The following is a 22,500-nucleotide window of genomic DNA, read 5'->3' as shown; positions in this document are numbered from 1 at the left end:
AGTCAAAGTCCAGACCTGAATCCAATCGAGAATCTGTGGAAAGAACTGAAAACTGCTGTTCACAAATGCTCTCCATCCAACCTCACTGAGCTCGAGCTGTTTTGCAAGGAGGAATGGGAAAAAATGTCAGTCTCTCGATGTGCAAAACTGATAGAGACATACCCCAAGCGACTTACAGCTGTAATCGCAGCAAAAGGTGGCGCTACAAAGTATTAACTTAAGGGGGCTGAATAATTTTGCACGCCCAATTTTTCAGTTTTTGATTTGTTAAAAAAGTTTGAAATATCCAATAAATGTCGTTCCACTTCATGATTGTGTCCCACTTGTTGTTGATTCTTCACAAAAAAATACAGTTTTATATCTTTATGTTTGAAGCCTGAAATGTGGCAAAAGGTCGCAAAGTTCAAGGGGGCCGAATACTTTCGCAAGGCACTGTAAGTCTCTATAACACACTGTCTGTGTTAGAATCTTAATATCAAACAGAACTGGAGTTATAACCAGTTTTAGCAGGGCGTGCCATTTTTAAATGGTTTTCCCCCATTGCCCCTCCTTCTCCCAACAGTTGAAAGTGCAGTGCCCAGTTGAGAATTACCACGATAATTGCCTCAAAACTATACCGAAACAAATTTCACACGTATAAAATCAGATTAAATCAATTAAGTAAGAATGACTGGGGAGAAAGGGGGAGAATGATTGAGTTGATGAGGGAGGGGAAGAGAACGATGCATAATTGTGTAATCACCAATTGTGATTGAAGAACAGGGGGGGGGCATTCTATTGTATTGATCCATTCTAATGATAATCTTAAAATGGTATGTACCCTATTTCAGTCCACTGAATAAAAAAGGTCATATCGGTCTACTCTAGGCCTACTTGGAATAGGCTACACAGTGAGAGCGTGTGTAATTTACATGCTGAACGGCTTTCAATATCGGGCAGCAGGTGAGGGAGTGACAGAGAATGTGGTGACGAGGCTTGTTGAACCTTACACTGGCAAGAGGAGAAATGTCACCATGTACAATTTCTTCACTTCACTGTAATTGGCCGGCACCATGAACTAAGGTAGACGGCGCTCACCGGCACAGCCGTTGTACTCCACAACGGTGCTGAAGATTGACAAGACCACAGGGATGCAATAAAGAGAGAACCGGAAACTATAATGCACTACAACCAAACAAAGGTATGTCAGTGTGACAAGCAAGTGAAAGTTACACAAATCCTGTCAATTGCTAGGACAAGGAATAACAAACAGTTCATTGAACTCCAACTGATGCCATGGTGTGAAGATGCACACAAGCACGTAGCTGACAATAATGTTCTGGTTTTGACTGCTGTCATGTCGACACATTCATTATAATGCAACTGTTGCTTTTGTGCTGATTTCCACTATTTATCAAGGCCACTTGGCATTTATAATGATGTTTTGGCTAATGATGTTTTCATCGTTTGACCACGCGTCTTGCTGACTGTATGTCTTGCTGACCACCCGTCTTGCTGACCACGCGTCTTGGTGGTTGGGGTCTTTATTTCATTTTGTCATTATGAAAAGAAGCTGTTAACGTGTTCCAACACACATGCCTTCTGTTCCATGGTTGTAACAAACCCAACCCACAAATAAAATGTATTAAACACTTGAATGTGTTTTTGGTGTTTTATATTTTTACTTATAGCCTAACAATAACAAGCTCATGAAAATGCTATTTCAAAAAAATCATTGTTACCCAAGGTCTTCATAAACACAACCAAATGATTACCTTTTGCGATCGCATATATGAAATGTATTAATTACAGTGTTAGAATGTTGCAGTCAGAATGCTCATTAACTTGAGGGGGGAGGGGTCCCTTGAGGCCCAGACGTTCTACTGTTTAAAGGGGCTATTTAAAAAAAAACACATCTTGTTTAGTGAAGAAGTTCTTTAAATCCCATTGGTTCCTTTTGTAGAGGTCAAGGTCAGAGTTAATTTGAGGTTCAACTGTAATATAATGCTCCTAAGGGAGCTATTGCTACTCCCCTAGAGCCTTACAAAACATACCAATGTTATACTGAAGTCCTGAGGTAATCCACCAAATCACTCAATGTTCCATATAACTTTCTAGTATTCTACCAAGATCACTCAACGCTCTACCAAACCGTAATGTCCTGCTGCCATTCTCCAACATTAGTCTGGTCTGTTTCTCATTAGAGCCCAGAGCCCAGGGTAACACATCTGCTCTGGTTATGAATGCTTATCAATGCTTATGAATGTTTATGAGCCCTTCACCTTGTCATAAAACACATAAATCCTCTGTGTTGTGGGCGTTGTATTCACTTAAAAACCCTTCTCTGCCTCCCCCTCTGAGAGGGACCTGAGTGGGGCTATACCCCAGTGGGATCTTAGCATGATTTATGGGGGAAACACAGGGTAACTGAAGCCTTGGTTTCCCTCTGATGGTGTCGCTGCCACATTTGTATGCTCTGAATGCTTCCCCCCGGTATGAAAAACTAGCCTGTCACCGGCACCAGAGAGGCGCATCCCAAACTCCCGTCCCCCTGTAGAATTAGAGGGGAACAAGCCATTAACCACAGCCAAATCTTAGGGCGGAATTTGTCGTGATCTCTCCACAATATTTATTTCACCCAGGCTAATGAAAATGTATTAGCTTTGCGTCTGCGAGTTGAAAGTTCCCTCCTCCCAGTTTAACTGGTGCTCATTCTCATTAATATTTTAGACCCTGGAGAGTGGAAGGAAGAGGAAAGGAATGTCTTTGTTAGCAGTGATGCCATCATGTTAGGCGGAATGAATGTGCTATGATAGTGTTCTGTGCTCCTGCAGTTTGACAAGGAGGTAGAGTCAGTGCTGTATTTTTTAGTATGTAGCTCCTAGCAGTGACTCACAGGAAGGCAGGCCGGCAGGCAGAGATTCCCTGTTGTATTGGGCTGAATGCTTTGGTTTGACAGAAGTAAACAGTGGATTGTTGGTTTGATGCAGTGAAGGGAGACTGTGGTTTCATTTCAAGATGTCTTCTGACAGGTGTTTCACATTTTTGACGCAAAGTTTTTCGAGGTGAGTTTTTTACCTCAACCCGAGCTGTATTCGATCAGTGCCAGGCCCACCCCATATCAGATTTTGTACAGGACAGGTATAGACAGATCACAACATAATATTCACCACAGTAATTGCCCTAAAATGGCTTCATTCTCTACCATGCAAAGTGTTTTGAAATCCCTGAGCCACAGTGGCACCAGATATTTAGAAATACTGTATTTAGATGAACATAAGACATACTGCTTGCAGTTTCAAACAGGGATTATTAGAATAGAATACTGTCTAGTATCAGTGTGTAGTGATATGTTATTGTGACTACAGAGCAGGTTATGTGCCGAGTGAGCGGAAACAAACGCCCGGAGAAGAACCTGCCCTAACCACAGTGTAAGAACTGACGCTGGAGTAGAGAAGCAGGTAGGGAGAAAATAACATTTTAATTTAGCACAGACATGGAATAGGACAGGAACAGCGTCAGAACCGGGTAACAACAATTAATGCTGAAGCGGGGAACAGAGCTGGGGAACAGACAGATATAGGGGAGGAAATTACACAGGTGATTGAGTCCAGGTGAGTGCAATGAATTGCTGATGCGCGTGACGAGGGAAGCAGGTGTGCGTAATGATGGTGGCAGGAGTGTGTAGTGCTGGGCAGCCTGGCACCCTCGAGCGCCGGGGAGGGAGAGCGGGAGCAGGCGTGACACACAGATCTAGAATCAGATTATCTTCTCTCCAATGCTTACCTTAGCTATTAGGGGATTTGACAATATCTGACCCAAGATCAGGGATTATGGTACATTTACTCCTAGTCCATAGCCTTAACTATTGACTCACTACCTATCAGATTACAGGACAGTAGGGGCCCGACACTAATCGCCCAGCAACCCGACAGGAATATTTGATTCTATTGGTCAAGGGCTAATGGGTTGGGCGCCATGGAGACGTGTTGAGGGTGATCTGTCTCTGTGTGTCTGGGGTTTGACGTATTGTGTGTGTGTGTGTGTGTGTGTGTGTGTGTGTGTGTGTGTGTGTGTGTGTGTGTGTGTGTGTGTGTGCGTGATGTACCAATAGGGAATCTCTATCTCTGGGTTCAGGGCCAAGGTCAAGGCACTGACAACCATGAGATGCATCCGTCTCAGATTCACTTTAGAAGGACCTTGGATTCAGACAGGCATGCCCATACACACACACACACACAAACAACCCTCCTCCTCTCACACACTATGTACTGTATGCATTAGTTCCTGCTAGCTGCAGTAATGGTTTGTTTAGTAAATGGAGTGGAAGGCATTTGGATGAAAGCCCAGGTGGGACACTGTACTTCTGTGCCCTTGAGATAGACTACAGCTATCTGGAGACACACAGGATATAGGGTACATTAGGTCTCCTTGGAAGGCTTTTTTTGACTTAATATTCATTCTACCAGGAACTCCCCTCTGGTTTGAACCTCTTTTGCAAGGGAGTGTGTAACATCACCAGGCAAAAAGCATTTGTTTTCATAAAATCACAATACAGAATGATACACACAAAGACAATATAATATAGGCCTACATCACTTTATTACATATTGGCTAATCTCTTTATCCACCCCTTTTTTCTCTTTTCCTCCTGTTTCATTGATTACTGTGTATCTTTCTCTACACCGATTGGCAGATATGGAGCCATGGATCCACAGGTTCCGGGCTGAGGGCACGGTGGATTACTCCCAGCTAACCTTTGACCCCAGCCAGAACGAACTGATAGTCGGAGCCAGGTAATATGTTGTTTTCTCTCTCTCTCTCTCTCTCTCTCTCTCTCTCTCTCTCTCTCTCTCTCTCTCTCTCTCTCTGCTTATCTCTCGCTCTGTCTGCTTCTATTCCGCAACAAAGCCTCCTTCACTCACGCCGCCAAATTTACCCTAGTAAAACTGACTATCCTACCGATCCTCGACTTCGGCGATGTCATCTACAAAATAGCTTCCAATACTCTACTCAGCAAACTGGATGCAGTTTATCACAGTGCCATTTGTTTTGTTACTAAAGCACCTTATACTACCCACCACTGTGACCTGTATGCTCTAGTCGGCTGGTCCTCGCTACATATTCGTCACCAGACCCACTGGCTCCAGGTCATCTACAAGTCCATGCTAGGTAATGCTCCGCCTTGTCTCAGTTCACTGGTCACGATGGCAACACCCACCCGTAGCACGCGCTCCAGCAGGTGTATCTCACTGATCATCCCTAAAGCCAACACCTAATTTGGCCGCCTTTCCTTACAGTTCTCTGCTGCCTGTGACTGGAACCAATTGCAAAAATCGCTGAAGTTGGAGACTTTTATCTCCCTCACCAACTTTAAACACCTGCTATCTGAACAGCTAACCGATCGCTGCAGCTGTACATAGTCTATCGGTAAATAGCCCACCCAATTTACCTACCTCATCCCCATACTGTTTTTATTTATTAACTTTTCTGCTCTTTTGCACACCAGTATATCTTCCTGCACATGACCATCTGATCATTTATCACTCCAGTGTTAATCTGCAAAATTTAATTATTCGCCTACCTCCTCATGCCTTTTGCACACAATGTCTATAGACTCTTTTTTTCTTTTTTTCTACAGTGTTATTGACTTGTTTATTGTTGTTGTAAATGAGAACTTGTTTTCAAGTAGCCTACCTGGTTAAATAAATGTGAAATAAAAAATAAATAAATAAAAAGTATCTTTCCCCCTCTCTCTATGCTTCTCCCTCTCTTTCTCTCTGGCTATCCCCTCACTTGCCACAGAGTGTTCTCAAATTAAGCTCATTGTCTCTGTCAGGCACATCATATTTAATCCAGAGTGTCTGTGTTTGTCTGAAGTGTTCTCTGGCCAGCTGAGACTGGGCTTAGATTAACTCTAACTAGAGTGTCTGTGTGTGTTTGTGTGTGAGTGCATTCATGTGTGTGCCTTACTATGCATGTATTTCACTTCTGCTTATGGCCTAGGTTGTCAATTCAAGCCGTTCTCTCCAGTTTAGCAGATGGCTGAGGAGACAGAGAGCTGGAGGAGCAGGACCAACACAGAAAAGCAGAGCTGGGGGAATAAACTAATGTACTGCATATGGGATACAGGGAAACGGAGAAGTTGGAAAGACCTGCAGGGCCTGACAGATAAGGAGAAGATAGAGGGAGGGAGAGAGAAGAGCTCTTACCCTTTCCTTTCAAACACTAACCTGACTCAGGGGCTTTAGGGTGGTCCTGTCTCTGTCTGCAGTTGTCTGGCTTAGTCTGTCTTCTCGCTCTCTCTGGAGTCGGCTCTGTAAAAGGGATCTAGGAGAAGTGTCCAGGGCTCGGGGTTGACTTAGGACCAGGCCTCACTGAGTTCTTTCACGCAGGCCATCAGGCCACAGACATACCCTCTCTGGCTAACTACATTTGAGTTTTAGACATTGATGTGAGCCATATTGGCACCAGAAGTTCTAAGGCAATTATAAGACTGCTCTAATGTTAAACATCTTGAATTAAACCAACTGTATCCAAAATACAGGTCTAATTGGACTCATGGAAACTCCATGCTAGACGGATTCAACACACAGTGTATTCCGAGCCCATTCACACAGACAGAGAAGCCTAGTACCAAATCAACCCCTAGCTCCTTAAATGCTCAGTGACAGGGATCTAGAATAAGTGTTTAAGGAGCTAGGGGTTGTCTGTGGCCTGGTGGCCAGAGTGAAAGGACTCAGTGATAATGGAGGTAGAGAAGGAGAGGCAGATCGATGTAAATGTCTATATACTGTAAAGAGGTTCTTAGACCACAGCCTGCCCTGTGAGATAGCCACGCTTCAGAAGATGGATCCGTTTGTGCGTGTCCGTGCGTGCGTGCGTCTTCGTGCGTGCACCTATGCATATGTGTGTAAGCTATCGAGTCATCTTATGGGAAGAGGTTTCAGCTGATGAATAATATTACAGACTAGATGCATTACTCTGACAAGAGCTAGGAGGGTTGTTATATCTTCATGCACCAAGTTGAACTGAAATAGAAAGATTGATTCTCTGACATTCAAGGCCAAATTTATTTGAAATAAAACGTTTTTTAAAAGGAAACGATAATCTGCTGAAAATGTAATAAAGCTGTTCTAACTCAAAAATAAGTACTGAGAACCCGGGAATTATTGTGGGAATAACTTCCGAGGCGAAGCCCAGGGCTGGCAAAACCTGGTTTTGAGGGCCTTATTGCTTTTATAAAATGGTTGCCAGCATTTCAAAAAAGATGAATGACATGTTTTCATTAAAACCGTTATTTTGATTAGTACATTTATTTTACGTCATCCTTCCAACATACAATATAGTCTAGTCGTTAGTTCTGAGATTCTGAAGTTGCTAGCCAAATGGGGTGATTGTCCATTCCAATTTCATGGACATCCTAAGTAAAACATTTTGCAATGGAGGCTAGCTACTTCTACTTTGCTAGCTAGCCAGCTAAAGCGAACACACAATCTCATCAAGCAGCTGAAATGACAGCAAGCTATGTGCATTTTTGTTTTACCTTCGTTTTCATTGCCATTTCTTTGGATATATCCATTATACTTGTTCTGATAAAATGAATTCGCCTGGAGATCGCCCAAAAAACCTGCAACATTGTTCCACAGGAAAGGTTTAGACAAACTCCAACTGTTGCAAACCAAATGCTAGGCAAGTAGCATGAGGAAATATTGTATAGACGCTTTTTTCCAGGGGAGATTACGTTTATAAATGCTCTAGCTGGGCTGTGGGACAGTGGCTGCGCATTGATAAATCTAATGGAACAGTTAAATTACCCGGGGATTGTAGTGAATAACTCCCTGCTGTCAACCAATCAGTATCCAGGATCCAGACAATCGTTTTGAAATGATGATTCTGTGATGCAATAATGCTGACTTTACAAAACCATAGTGAGACATTGATAGTCAATATAGAGACTACTCACTGTCATGTTTCCAAATAAACCGTTTTTTTAGTTGGCTTACAATGGAAATTTCACAATTCAAAAGAGCTTGAGCCAAGGATAGGCTAAAGGTGTTCATTAAAGTGAAGTTTCACTGCTGGGCTTAAGGTTTCTTTCACTGTGGTTTGCACACACACAGAGAGATGCACCCATGAAAGTCTTTATAATCAGACAGAGAGATGTACCTGTGAAAGTCTTTATAATCAGACCGAGACAGAGAGATGTACCTGTGAAAATCTTTATAATCAGACAGAGATGTACCTGTGAAAGTCTTTATAATCAGACAGAGATGTACCCGTGAAAGTCTCTATAATCAGACCGAGACAGAGAGATGTACCTGTGAAAATCTTTATAATCAGACAGAGATGTACCTGTGAAAGTCTTTATAATCAGACAGAGAGATGTACCTGTGAAAGCCTTTATAATCAGAACGAGACAGAGAGATGTACCCGTGAAAGTCTTTATAATCAGACAGAGAGATGTACCTGTGAAAGCCTTTATAATCAGAACGAGACAGAGAGATGTACCCGTGAAAGTCTTTATAATCAGACAGAGACAGAGAGATGTACCTGTGAAACACAGTTTCCATTAGCCGGTAATAGCCGGCTTTTGGCCGATAAAAACAATTGAAAAGGCGATAAATAGAATTGACGCCGGGCAATGGTCGGAGAGAAGACGAAAAAAATCCATCCCGAAATAATGCTTTTTAAACTATTAATTGATGGGAATACCAGTTTGAATGGTCATCCCTATCAGTTTCTAGGTTAATTTGCCTAATTTTAGTGGAAGTGAATTGGCGCATGTGTACAGTATATTTGTTATGTATCTTATTTATCACACACGTACACAATACAGATAGCCTTTCAGCGGAAAACATGTCTGACAGCGTGAGAGCTGCTGCTACAGCATCTCAAATAGCAAATGCGTAGTCAACGGAAGGCAGGCATCATCAGCGCGTCACACACCACACGCATCTGTGTCTACGGGAAAGTTCTTCCCAGACAAGGGCATATCACTGGGAGAGATGACATAAAGTATGTAATCTTGCAAACTATATTCAGTTCAGTTTTGACTGGGTTTCCATTCAACAAAGATATACCTCGTTTTGGAATGCTATAGCAGCAAAGTAGTCTAATCAAGTGTTCCTATATGTCGTTACATCTGAACAGGCGTTTGGAGTGGCCCAGAAACAAGTGTGCTACATCAAAGATGTGTTATTAAGGGAGAGAAAATGACCAAAATAGGGATAAAATAACCCAGAGATATCGTTGGACACCTATTACCAGAAATGCTCTCCTGTCCACTTTTATGTTCTCCGGTGTTGTTCTTTTAGAGAAGATTCTACCTTCATCTGTCTTTTTTCTTTCAGAAACCACCTCTTCAGACTCAATCTGGAGGACCTCTCGTTGATCCAGGTGAGTCTTTACCAGCGTTACCATTATCCCCCCTCTATTTTACTATCTATCGCTCTGTCACTCCCTCTTTCTCCCTCTCAATCCCCTTCCTATATATATATCCCTCTCACTCACTCTTCCAGTCACTTCTCTCTTTTCTCATTTTCTCTCTCTTTCTTCTCGTATTCTCTCTCTCTCTCTTTGTTCCTCTTCCTTCTTTTCTGCCCCCTCCCTCCCTCTCCCACCACCTCCTTACTCTCTGCTGGACCACAGTCATCTATAAGAAGTCCCGTCTGTCTTGTCTTTGTGTGTAACACAGTTATGCAGTAATTATCGTAACACTTACTGGAACAGCCCAGCTGTCAGGCCCTTAAGAAATGGTCACAAACAAGACACAAAGCTTGTCATAGCATGCCATGGGAGCTACAGTAATGAAAACCCAGGGAACATTTAAAATAGTTCAAAAGTTTCTCGCTGTTATAGGCTATGCATCTTGACAACATCATTAAGTTAAGTGCTGATAAATGAAGCCAGGATCAGTCTCATTTTGTCAGGAGGTCCTATGGGTTTGGATTGTACCATGGGCTATGTGCAGAGGCCATCTCTTGGCTAAGCTGGATCAGGGATTCAGGAAAGTCCACCAGCCACAGTAGTCAGTCTTAATACCCCACCTGTCTAACTGTAGTCTTCCCTTCAGTCAGTCTTAATGCCCCATCTGTCTAACTGTAGTCTTCTCTTCAGTCAGTCTTAATGCCCCATCTGTCTAAATGTAGTCTTCTCTTCAGTCAGTCTTAATGCCCCATCTGTCTAACTGTAGTCTTCTCTTCAGTCAGTCTTAATGCCCCATCTGTCTAACTGTAGTCTTCTCTTCAGTCAGTCTTAATGCCCCATCTAACTGTAGTCTTCTCTTCAGTCAGTCTTAATGCCCCATCTGTCTAACTGTAGTCTTCTCTTCAGTCAGTCTTAATGCCCCGTCTGTCTAACTGTATTATTCTCTTCAGTCAGTCTTAATGCCCCACCTGTCTAACTGTAGTCTTCTCTTCAGTCAGTCTTAATGCCCCATCTGTCTAACTGTAGTCTTCTCTTCAGTCAGTCTTAATGCCCCATCTAACTGTAGTCTTCTCTTCAGTCAGTCTTAATGCCCCATCTAACTGTAGTCTTCTCTTCAGTCAGTCTTAATGCCCCGTCTGTCTAACTGTAGTCTTCTCTTCAGTCAGTCTTAATGCCCCCCGTCTGTCTAACTGTATTCTTCTCTTCAGTCAGTCTTAATGCCCCATCTAACTGTAGTCTTCTCTTCAGTCAGTCTTAATGCCCCATCTAACTGTAGTCTTCTCTTCAGTCAGTCTTAATGCCCCGTCTGTCTAACTGTAGTCTTCTCTTCAGTCAGTCTTAATGCCCCGTCTGTCTAACTGTAGTCTTCTCTTCAGTCAGTCTTAATGCCCCATCTGTCTAACTGTAGTCTTCTCTTCAGTCAGTCTTAATGCCCCATCTAACTGTAGTCTTCTCTTCAGTCAGTCTTAATGCCCCATCTAACTGTAGTCTTTTCTTCAGTCAGTCTTAATGCCCCGTCTGTCTAACTGTAGTCTTCTCTTCAGTCAGTCTTAATGCCCCGTCTGTCTAACTGTATTCTTCTCTTCAGTCAGTCTTAATGCCCCATCTGTCTAACTGTATTATTCTCTTCAGTCAGTCTTAATGCCCCATCTAACTGTAGTCTTCTCTTCAGTCAGTCTTAATGCCCCACCTGTCTAACTGTAGTCTTCTCTTCAGTCAGTCTTAATGCCCCGTCTGTCTAACTGTAGTCTTCTCTTCAGTCAGTCTTAATGCCCCATCTGTCTAACTGTAGTCTTCTCTTCAGTCAGTCTTAATGCCCCATCTGTCTAACTGTAGTCTCCTCTTCAGTCAGTCTTAATGCCCCATCTGTCTAACTGTAGTCTTCTCTTCAGTCAGTCTTAATGCCCCGTCTGTCTAACTGTAGTCTTCTCTTCAGTCAGTCTTAATGCCCCATCTGTCTAACTGTAGTCTTCTCTTCAGTCAGTCTTAATGCCCCATCTGTCTAACTGTAGTCTTCTCTTCAGTCAGTCTTAATGCCCCGTCTGTCTAACTGTAGTCTTCTCTTCAGTCAGTCTTAATGCCCCACCTGTCTAACTGTAGTCTTCTCTTCAGTCAGTCTTAATGTCCCATCTGTCTAACTGTAGTCTTCTCTTCAGTCAGTCTTAATGCCCCATCTGTCTAACTGTAGTCTTCTCTTCAGTCAGTCTTAATGCCCCATCTAACTGTAGTCTTCTCTTCAGTCAGTCTTAATGCCCCACCTGTCTAACTGTTGTCTTCTCTTCAGTCAGTCTTAATGCCCCACCTGTCTAACTGTTGTCTTCTCTTCAGTCAGTCTTAATGCCCCACCTGTCTAACTGTAGTCTTTTCTGCAGTCAGTGTTAATTCCCTATACGTGTATGTCTACCCCAGCTGTGGTCCAGACCCATTCTGTTCTGCTGCATGACGATAGTATTTTTGCAGTTTGCTAAGTTATTTGCACCTTGTGTTCTGCCTGCCAGAGGAAGAAGCACAGATGCTCATTCTCTATCTCGTCTTAGTTAAGACTGGCAGCACAAAACCAAATCAATTGAATCAAGCAAATTGATTGTTATTTGATTTTTAAAAATGTGTTATTAAAATTATGCTATAAAATAATATCTCTTATCTTTTTTTGTCAACCTTTGTTGTTGAAAGCAATAGCATGTGTTTGAGCAGTGCAAAGGGATATTTGTAAACATACTGTACAGTATAATTGTAGCTCTTTCCCTCTCTTCATCCCTCCATCCCACAATGGCATAGTAACCATTACCCCAGCATGCTCCCTCCTTTCTCCTTGATTTCCATGGCTGAAGGCTGTATGTGTGTACTTACCCCCTGTGGGGCTAAGAATCGTGTAGCCCAGTGAGTAACCAGTCAAACATTGACACGTTAGAGGTTTATCTGGATCTCTTCCTGGGGGAAAACAGCAGGCTCCTTTGATGCTCTGGACAGAGGCTAGACACTGGCAGTTTACTGATGCTCTGGACAGAGGATAGACACTGGCTGTTTACACCCTCAAAGACCAGGGGAGAATAGAGAGAATGGGGGAGGGGGGTTGGGGAGAGAGAGAGAGAGAGAACAAAAGACATGAAGAAGACGAGGAGAGGGAAGAATAGAGGAAAAAGAGATCGGAGATCATGATAGACAGAGATGAGAGAAAGAAAGTGAGGTAGAGTGAGACAGAGAGATAAGAAAAGAGAGATACCCATCATAGAGAAAGGCAGAGATCCATGGGGAGTCACTCTTTTGTTGGTGCTCACTGGGACTGGGCTGGTTATTAAAGATGCTTCATCCCATCCCTTCTTCTCTCATCCTCCCCCCATCCCTTCATCCATCCCTCTTAGCCTTTATCTCATCCCTCACTCAGTGTAGATTCCTCTAGCCCTTATCAACCCTGCTTCGCCCCAGGCAGGCCCCATCTCCTAAGAGAGAAAGTCTTGGTAATCTGGACCACGGGCCAACTGCCAATTTAAACTGACCCTGAGTCTAGAGGCTGCTTTGCATCTGACTGGAACAGGGTTTTAGGCTAGAGAGTTAAGGAGCTACCTATCTAAAAAAAAAAAACAGGGCTCAGCTGAAGTGGTCGGAGTGCTATTGTGAGATTTGGTTCTACTTTGGTTGCTACCATCTTCTATTTTTCTCTTCTTCTCTTCTCTCCCTTCTTCTTGTAATTTTCCTCTCCCCCTGTCCTCTTCTCTCTCTCTCCTCTAACTCTCCCCCTCTTCACGTCTCTTCTCCTCTTTCCCGCTCTCCTCTCTTTTCTTCTCCTCTCCTCATTTACCTTCTTCTATAATGACACAGGGCGAGACCCAGATGCAGACACAGGAGGCAGATGGTTCGAGTCTCTGATATTTATTAAACAACAAGGGGCAGGCAAGAGGCAGGTCGAGGATAGGCAAAAGTTCATTAACCAGGTCAGAGTTCCAAACGGTACAAGGAGGCAGGCAAGCTCAAGGTAAGGGCAGGCTGATTGGTCAGGCTGGTGGGCTCAGAGTCAGGGCAGGCAAAAGGTCAAAACCAGGAGGACTAGAAAAACAGAGGCAAGGAAAAAGCAGGAGCACGGAAAAACACGCTGGTTGACAAGACAAGACGAACTGGCAACAGACAAACAGAGAACACAGGAACAAATACCCTGGGAATAATGGGGAAAACGGGTGACACCTGGAGGTGGGTTGAGACAATCACAAAGACAGGTGAAACAGATCAGGGCGTTACATCTTCTGCTTTGTCCCTCAGCTCCACTACCCTTTACCCCCTCCTCTCGTTTTAATTTCCCCTCTCCTCTCTTTAAAAGATACAATTATTTTCATTGCGGTGAGATTTGCATCCTTGGCGTCCTTGGCATGGCTTATATTCTTTCTGTGTTAGGTTTCATTATGAAGGAAGTCTCCCCTGCTGGTGCCTCTCAGCTCATATTAAGAGCATTAAAGATGGATCAAGTTGATTTGTGATGGGAATATTGTTTATGAAACCGCAATACGGGAACTACAGATGAAAATGTACTATCTAGCTAAATCTGGTGCAATGGCATGTTGTACATGGTCCCTAACAAATAGACAAGTAAATAATACATTCCTAGAAAGAATGCACTACCAGAATACTCACAGGTTTTGTTGATTTTATTTGTCTACATTGTTGTTGAAAAAATAAAGTAGTCTGCTGTGGGAAATGACCTACAAAACTGCACTCTCGTGTCTTGTTTGTCTTGATGAAGCTCAGTGCTGAGAGCTATGACGTGCATGATTTCTTTTTTTTACAAGAAGAAACGAGGTAGAATTACCATTTGATGTTTAATCAATGCTCAGACGTAATCCTTTATGAACCAAGGAAATATATTTCTGAGCATGTCAAAACAGCCAAGGTCATCCTTCAATGTATGAAGGAAAAATAAACCAGCACTCTAGAAAATCTTTCCGGCATTATTGATTGAAATCTCTCTAATTTTCCCTCAAACTAACCCTCATCACTTAAAATGAAACCTGGAGCCTCTTGGCAGTGTTGTGTTGTTTGGAGTTTCAGAGAGCGGTGGCAGTTGATGTGCTGCTAGCCAGCTAACTGCCTTCTGTCTGTCCTGTGGTACTGCAGATATAGAGTTCACCAGGAGATCGATACTGGCTGAGGCCTGCTATCATAATCACACTGGCCTCTGTTACCTCAGCAAAACGCTCTTCTTCCCTCCCTCCTTCTCTCCCCCTCTCTCTTCCTATTCCCTAACTGTAATGAACAATAAAGTCAAGGTTTTAGAAAATCATAAGGGAGAGAAGAAGTGAAGTCCTCTGCTCTGAGAAGAAGGGATAACATTGGAGATGAAGAGAGAGAAAGCAAGAAAGCGAGAGCGAGAGAGAGAGAGAGCGAGAGAACTCTTTTGCAATTTCTGTGTGTCTTTGATTGCATTCCCCATGGATTATCTCTTCAATTGGGGCTATGAACAGGAAGGGTACAGACGACTCAGGCGAGAGATAGTACTTTGTCTGATGAACTGTTTTCGTGTTGTAAACACTCTCAGAATACAAAGCAAAACAATGATTTGAAGTGAAAAGTTTCTGAGAAGTTTCTGATTGCCATCAGATGGAGTGTTTTTACAACACAAACACACACTCAGAATCTGGTTTATATAGAATCTGACAGCAGGTAAAGTACTGTAGGCCTACTCTGCAATGACTAGCATGTCTAGTGTGAACAGCCCCTATGTCAATACTCACCCCTTACCCCCTTCTACCCCCTAGCCTTACCCCCTACTCCCTCACTGTCCTACACTCACCCCTTACCCCCTTCTACCCCCTAGCCTTACCCCCTACCCCCTCACTGTCCTACACTCACCCCTTGCCAACCCCAGTCAGCAGAGTCAGCCTTGGCACCCTGTACACCCTGTACAGTAGCTGCTGTGGGTTGGACGTAGCACTTCCTTGATGAATTACCTGCTCTCTGTCTGCATTGTGTTCACATCCCATTGTGTTGCTCACGGTGATGGATGATCACCTGGGTTCTAGACCTCAGTGTTCCTTCCTTCCTGTCCTGTTTTCTCTCTCTCTCTCTCTTTCTCTTCTCTCTCCCTCTGTTATATCGTTAATAGAATGGCCTTATGAGAGACATGAGAGACTTTAAATCCTTCATTAGTAGGCTATTTCCTCTGACACAGAAAATGTAAACTGGAACACAGAGGCAGTCTAGTTTTTCAGAGAGTGTTGTGGATCGAAGCATTAGGCAATTATTGCTGGACAAGTTCTGTAGTAGCAGTAGCATTGTTCACATTCAATGTGGAGTGCAGTATGTGAAATAAATAGCACATATGCCATGAAACATATTTTTTTGCTATAATGAAGACATCTAATGCAAGATGCAAAATAAGTTCCCAGTGTGTTGTATTTCAGCAGCTTCTCTCTTCCCATCACACTTTCTGTCTGAGAGACAATTACCCCTGCTTAGCAAGCACTAACGGAACACCTCTGTTAGCTTCAATAGCACAGCTTCTTTAAATTGGCCAAGTCGGGATAACTCCTCCATTTAAATGCATGGAATAATACAGAGGACTGAGTCAGTGGAATGGGGGCACGGAACAGAGATACACAGCACACTCAATAATAACTTGGACTGGTCCATTAAAGTGGCTGAGAGGGGTGATGGGGTTCGGAAACTAATGGTTTGACCCTGGATGATGGTCAATGTTCACACTGATAGTGACTAATTGACTGTCTGCATTTGATGTCATACATTATGGTGAGACGACAGTCTCTGTGGAGTTCGGATGTTTCTCTGTCAATTAAAACATACCCTATTAAGATTTTAAATACCCTACCTGCATGTTGACTGACAGCTCTGCTCTGATGACTGTAACTACCTGGGATTGTTGGGAAACAGACACATATTTTAATATGACTTCAGGGCCAATTTCTTGTCAGAACCTTTCGTCGGCTTACATCAGCCAGACATCAGCCAGACATCAGTCAGAATTCTAAATGTCGCGACAACAAAAAAGAAACGGTCAAAAGACATTTCGAACAGATACAGATGTCTCTGCTCTCTGTCTCTCCTCATAATGTCCTAGTCTTACGAAGGAGTCCCAAGACAGTATCTACTCTAGACATAAAGTGTGGCTCTCTTTATGCAAAATAGATGCTATCATGTCTGGGTGTCTGGGGAGAAGAACACTTCTCTGTTTTTCTCTCTGTCTTTCCATTCCTCTTCCTTGCTCTCCCTTTTCTCTCTCTGCCTAAGTCCCTGTCCTATGCTATGTCCCCCCAACCTCTCTCTCTCTCTCTCTCTCTCTCTCTCTCTCTCTCTCTCTCTCTCTCTCTCTCTCTCTCTCTCTCTCTCTCACCCCGATGTCTTTTTCTGCCACCCTTCTGTTTCTCTCTCCCTCTGTCTGTCCTCTGACCACGCTCTCTCTGTCTCTCCCTAACACCCACCTTAGGGTAACAATGGGCCTCTTAGTAGTAAAGACACACACATGGTCTCTGCACAAAGGCTCATCTCTTGGTTATCAAACAGTACTGAGGACAGTGTAGTGGAGAGAGAGGGTGGGCAGAGAGAACATGCATATCTCCAGATTCAAATCACTTTAAGTCCCAAACACTGAATGCCTGCATGTGATTATGCCCTACAGCTGCTTTCAGACCAGTAGATACTTCTGAAAAGCAGCTTTTCTTTCTAACTAAAAAGGGCTGTGTATCAGAGACCTAAAGTTGAGAGCTGATAATTAGAATAAATGTCAGCACACTAGAGATTAAATTTCACTTTAAGAGAGCTATTTCGTCTGCAGAGTACAGTGAGGCTAAATAATAGGGTTGTAATGGGTGTTTAATGTTTTAAGATTTTGGTTCTAGACTTTGCATCGATGCACGGCTAGGTATTCTGGCCCATTTGATGTCTTGGCACTAAGGTACTGGGGTGTGGGAGGTGGTAAATGATGCCAATATATTACTGGTTTTTAGGAAAGATGGATAATATTCACTTCATATTTTATTATAGTAGCCGTTTTTGAAAGTGGAATAAGTATGAGTATTGAATCTCTTCTGAATTGTTCTATTTATATTTGATTATTATAATACATTTGAATGAGTAATGATTTGTTTTATTGAATCCGTTAGTGCCCACAAAGCTCTTTCGTAATATTATTGATTATGTTACTTCATCATTACCATCTAATACCATATCACAGACGGACCAGCGAAAGTTTGTGTTTGAGTTAGACCAAACTTTTTGGTATTTTCCCTGTAATTTCTGAGAACACATACTGCACACACACAGCCTACTCATAGGGACAGCCAGTGCTGTGCAAGCTGGGTTGGCATGCTGAGCTGCTAGTGCTTATGTGTGGTTTGTGTCAGAGGAGCACTGTCCCTAAAATAGCTAGCTTTGGCCTGGAATGTCATCTGGCATCCTGACAGATACAGCTGAGTGGTGGCCACGCACACATGCACACACACAATCCACCACCTTCTGCTTCCCTCCACTTTATGCTGGGCCTCTATCCTATTTTCTTTCTCCTTCTCATCCCCCCTTCTCCCGCCTTCTGTTCTCACGTGAACCTGCCAGGTGTGTGGGTAATAATAATAATAATTATTATTAGGGGGGTGCTTATATTTTGTCCTGTTACACACAAGTGTGTTTTTTTCCACATCCCAACTCTCCCTGAGATTTTTTCACCTTGCCGGCCCCGGTTTCAAACCAGGAAACTTTGAGTTAATGGCCCAATGCGCTAACCTCTAGGCTACCTGTGCGTGTGCCCGTGCGTGTGTGTGTGTGTGCGTACAATATCTCTACTTCCTGTTACTGTTTTGAGGCCATTGGGATGGTGGAGTTAAGGCTTCCTCATAAAAACCACGGAGGAGAATTTCAGTGCACTGTTCCTGTCTGAGGAGGAAATTAAAGAAAGTTTCTGCGGAGGGGTTTCAACTTTACCTCTCTTTCTGTCTGCACGATATACAGCTGATATACAACTTTCAATCCTGAATCAGATGGAAACATTATAATAATGTGTTTGGTATAGTTTAACAGGTTCTTAATGTAAAAGGTGGTTTCAACTCATTAGGCTACCTTCCCCTCATTTCGTCCTTATACAAAGTTGAAATATAGAGTATATTTAAGATAACACGATTTATTTTCAATCCTAAAAAAAAAAAAGTACCCATACAGTATAAAGTTCCCTCAAGTAGTTTACCATATTGTAAAAATAGAAACTGCTCTCCATGATTTACCTGGCTAAATGAATGATTGGGGAAGGTGGCCTAGAGTTACAGTGAAACATACAATTACAATGGGACTGATAGCTAGCAAGTGGTTCATAAACTTCCGGAGTGGTACATTAAGTTACAGCGGCACAGTAATTATTACAGAAACTTTCCATTCACTCCCTAATCTCTGGAGTGGCGGTAATGGCTGTTCTCCTCCTCCGTCCATCCATCGTTTCACTGGCTTGACGCCAGCAGTCATTCCATTCCATTACTACAGAACCTTTATCAATGAAAACCCCCTGGAGGACCAGAAGTGAAATTACAGTTGAGGAATCAGAGTGTATTGAATTCTCATCCTTAGAGGACAGGCTTAGGTTTTATCTCCTAATTCCTCTCTGCTAGTAAAAACGTGAAAAGCATCTCAACATTTCCTCCCATGTAAATCACATTGACATTCAGTTCTGTGCTTGCTCTCTCATGTCTAAGTATCCCTCATTTTCTCCCCTGGTGTAAATCACATTGTCATCCGTCTCTGTGCTCGCTCCCTCGTGTCTGGAATGAGCCCTGGTGGGTGGGCGCGCTTTAATTGAATTCAGTGTTCGTATTTAACGTGCACTGGTACACCGATAGGATGCGGTCTGCTGTGTAGGATGTATTCATTCAGCCTCTGTGTGGGTCGATGAACCACAGCCATATAAACGAATGGGAAAGGGAAAGAGGTTGGTTGTAGTGGCCGATACTATACCACCTGGTCAAACCAACTCAAGACTGGAGGAAATAGTCTACACCGTATTTAAAACAATGTGATGTGGTATACCTGCCTACAGAAAACGGCTATTGTAGAATGTTGTCATTGTTCATTATTAAACTGTTGTCTACTGCTCAAGTATCAGTTTATTGAGTGTTTCTAAAAGCTGTTATTTTGTTGGTTTACAATGGTGTTAAGGAACAGTTCCTACTTTTTTGCCCACTGTTTAATGTTCTCTTCGTTTAATGCCTATGTGTTTCCATTGTGCTATGCTGCTTCAGTGTCTGTTTCTAATGCAGTTTAACACCAGTATCTTGTGTTTCTAATGTTATTTTTGTGTTGACAGGAGGCGGAGTGGCACTGTGATGAGTTCACTAAAGGAGCCTGCTTCAGTCGGGGGAAGTCAGAGGTGAGGCCGTTAACACACTCACCCCAACATGAAACAAACCCACTCATAACTCAGACTTAACTTAGACTTCACTCAAACTGGAGAAAACCCCTCATGGACAACAATGTGTGATTTATGTCTGAAGTAGGTGGATTTATGTCTGAATTTAGTGGGTTTAGTGCACACCTTTCATTTAAACGGACTATACACAGACACTGTTTTCCTTTCTACTGTTTGGGTGTGTGTGTGTTTGTGAGTGAGTGAGAACAGTGTATTTAAATATCACTCCACAATAATATAAAATACATATTTTTTGTAACTACATTGTGGACCGTTCAAATTAAACACAATCATGGTCAAACATGGTACATTACATCATCTATACACATGTATGCATAATTATTGTATTTTTATTAAATACAGTGGATGAAAGGACAATTAGGCTTAAAAAGAAATGTCTCCGTTGGAGGATTTTATTTTATTTAACCTTTATTAAACCGTTGGAGGATAAGATGGAATGTTTTGGCTCAGACGTTCACATGGCTCAGACGTTAACATTCACATGGCTCAGACATTAACATTCACATGGCTCAGACATTCACATTCACATGGCTCAGACATTAACATTCACATGGCTCAGACATTAACATTCACATGGCTCAGACGTTAACATTCACATGGCTCAGACATTAACATTCACATGGCTCAGACATTAACATTCACATGGCTCAGACGTTCACATGGCTCAGACATTCACATGGCTCAGACATTAACATTCACATGGCTCAGACATTAACATTCACATGGCTCAGACGTTAACATTCACATGGCTCAGACATTAACATTCACATGGCTCAGACATTAACATTCACATGGCTCAGACATTAACGTTCACATGGCTCAGACGTTAACATTCACATGGCTCAGACATTAATGTTCACATGGCTCAGACGTTAACATTCACATGGCTCAGACATTAACATTCACATGGCTCAGACATTAACATTCACATGGCTCAGACATTCACATGGCTCAGACGTTCACATGGCTCAGACGTTCACATGGCTCAGACATTCACATGGCTCAGACATTCACATGGCTCAGACGTTCACATGGCTCAGACATTAACACTCACACGGCTCAGACGTTCACATGGCTCAGACATTAACATTCACATGGCTCAGACATTCACATGGCTCAGACGTTCACATGGCTCAGACATTCACATGGCTCAGACATTAACATTCACATGGCTCAGACATTAACATTCACATGGCTCAGACATTAACATTCACATGGCTCAGACATTCACATGGCTCAGACATTAACATTCACATGGTTCAGACATTAACATTCACATGGCTCAGACATTCACATGGCTCAGACATTCACATGGCTCAGACGTTCACATGGCTCAGACATTCACATGGCTCAGACATTCACATGGCTCAGACATTAACATTCACATGGCTCAGACATTCACATGGCTCAGACATTAACATTCACATGGCTCAGACATTCACATGGCTCAGACGTTAACATTCACATGGCTCAGATATTCACATGGCTCAGACATTAACATTCACATGGCTCAGACATTAACATTCACATGGCTCAGCCGTTCACATGGCTCAGACATTAACATTCACATGGCTCAGACATTAACATTCACATGGCTCAGACATTAACATTGACATGGCTCAGGCGTTCACATGGCTCAGACATTCACATGGCTCAGACATTCACATGGCTCAGACATTCACATGGCTCAGACATTCACATGGCTCAGACATTAACATTCACATGGCTCAGACGTTCACATGGCTCAGACATTAACATTCACATGGCTCAGACATTCACATGGCTCAGACGTTAACATTCACATGGCTCAGACATTCACATGGCTCAGACATTAACATTCACATGGCTCAGACATTCACATGGCTCAGACGTTAACATTCACATGGCTCAGACGTTCACATGGCTCAGACATTAACATTCACATGGCTCAGACATTAACATTCACATGGCTCAGACGTTCACATGGCTCAGACGTTCACATGGCTCAGACATTCACATGGCTCAGACATTCACATGGCTCAGACATTCACATGGCTCAGACATTAACATTCACGTGGCTCAGACGTTCACATGGCTCAGACATTAACATTCACATGGCTCAGACATTCACATGGCTCAGATATTAACATTCACATGGCTCAGACATTCACATGGCTCAGACATTAACATTCACATGGCTCAGACATTAACATTCACATGGCTCAGACATTAACATTCACATGGCTCAGACGTTCACATGGCTCAGACTTCACATGGCTCAGACATTCACATGGCTCAGACATTAACATTCACATGGCTCAGACATTAACATTCACATGGCTCAGACATTAACATGGCTCAGACATTAACATTCACATGGCTCAGACATTCACATGGCTCAGACATTAACATTCATATGGCTCAGACATTCACATGGCTCAGACATTAACATTCACATGGCTCAGACATTAACATTCACATGGCTCAGACATTCACATGGCTCAGACATTAACATTCACATGGCTCAGACATTCACATGGCTCAGACATTAACATTCACATGGCTCAGACATTAACATTCACATGGCTCAGACATTAACATTCACATGGCTCAGACATTCACATGGCTCAGACATTAACATTCACATGGCTCAGACATTAACATTCACATGGCTCAGACATTAACGTTCACATGGCTCAGACGTT

At 42.8% G+C, this 22,500-nt stretch overlaps 1 protein-coding gene and 1 long non-coding RNA gene across 4 annotated transcripts in view; one reads left to right on the top strand and one right to left on the bottom strand.

Annotated features, from left to right (window-relative positions):
* Positions 1-22,500, bottom strand: part of LOC149979522 (uncharacterized) — a 375,171-nt gene that overhangs the window by 234,682 nt on the left and 117,989 nt on the right. The window lies entirely within an intron of this gene.
* sema5a (sema domain, seven thrombospondin repeats (type 1 and type 1-like), transmembrane domain (TM) and short cytoplasmic domain, (semaphorin) 5A) overlaps positions 1-22,500 on the top strand; it is a 191,793-nt gene that overhangs the window by 60,680 nt on the left and 108,613 nt on the right. For both annotated transcript variants that reach the window (XM_036935136.2, XM_021620458.3), the window contains 3 exons: positions 4,676-4,775; positions 9,333-9,378; positions 19,694-19,756. In XM_036935136.2, coding sequence (XP_036791031.2) covers positions 4,676-4,775; positions 9,333-9,378; positions 19,694-19,756 — 209 coding nt within the window. The remainder of the gene's footprint in view (positions 1-4,675; positions 4,776-9,332; positions 9,379-19,693; positions 19,757-22,500) is intronic.

This window comes from Oncorhynchus mykiss, chromosome 11, assembly GCF_057628025.1.
Source record: "Oncorhynchus mykiss isolate SJ-2025 chromosome 11, ASM5762802v1, whole genome shotgun sequence".
NCBI classification, from domain to species: Eukaryota; Metazoa; Chordata; class Actinopteri; order Salmoniformes; family Salmonidae; genus Oncorhynchus; species Oncorhynchus mykiss.
The sequence above is the reverse complement of the archived record's forward strand: the minus strand, read 5'-3'. Positions and strand labels throughout refer to the sequence as shown.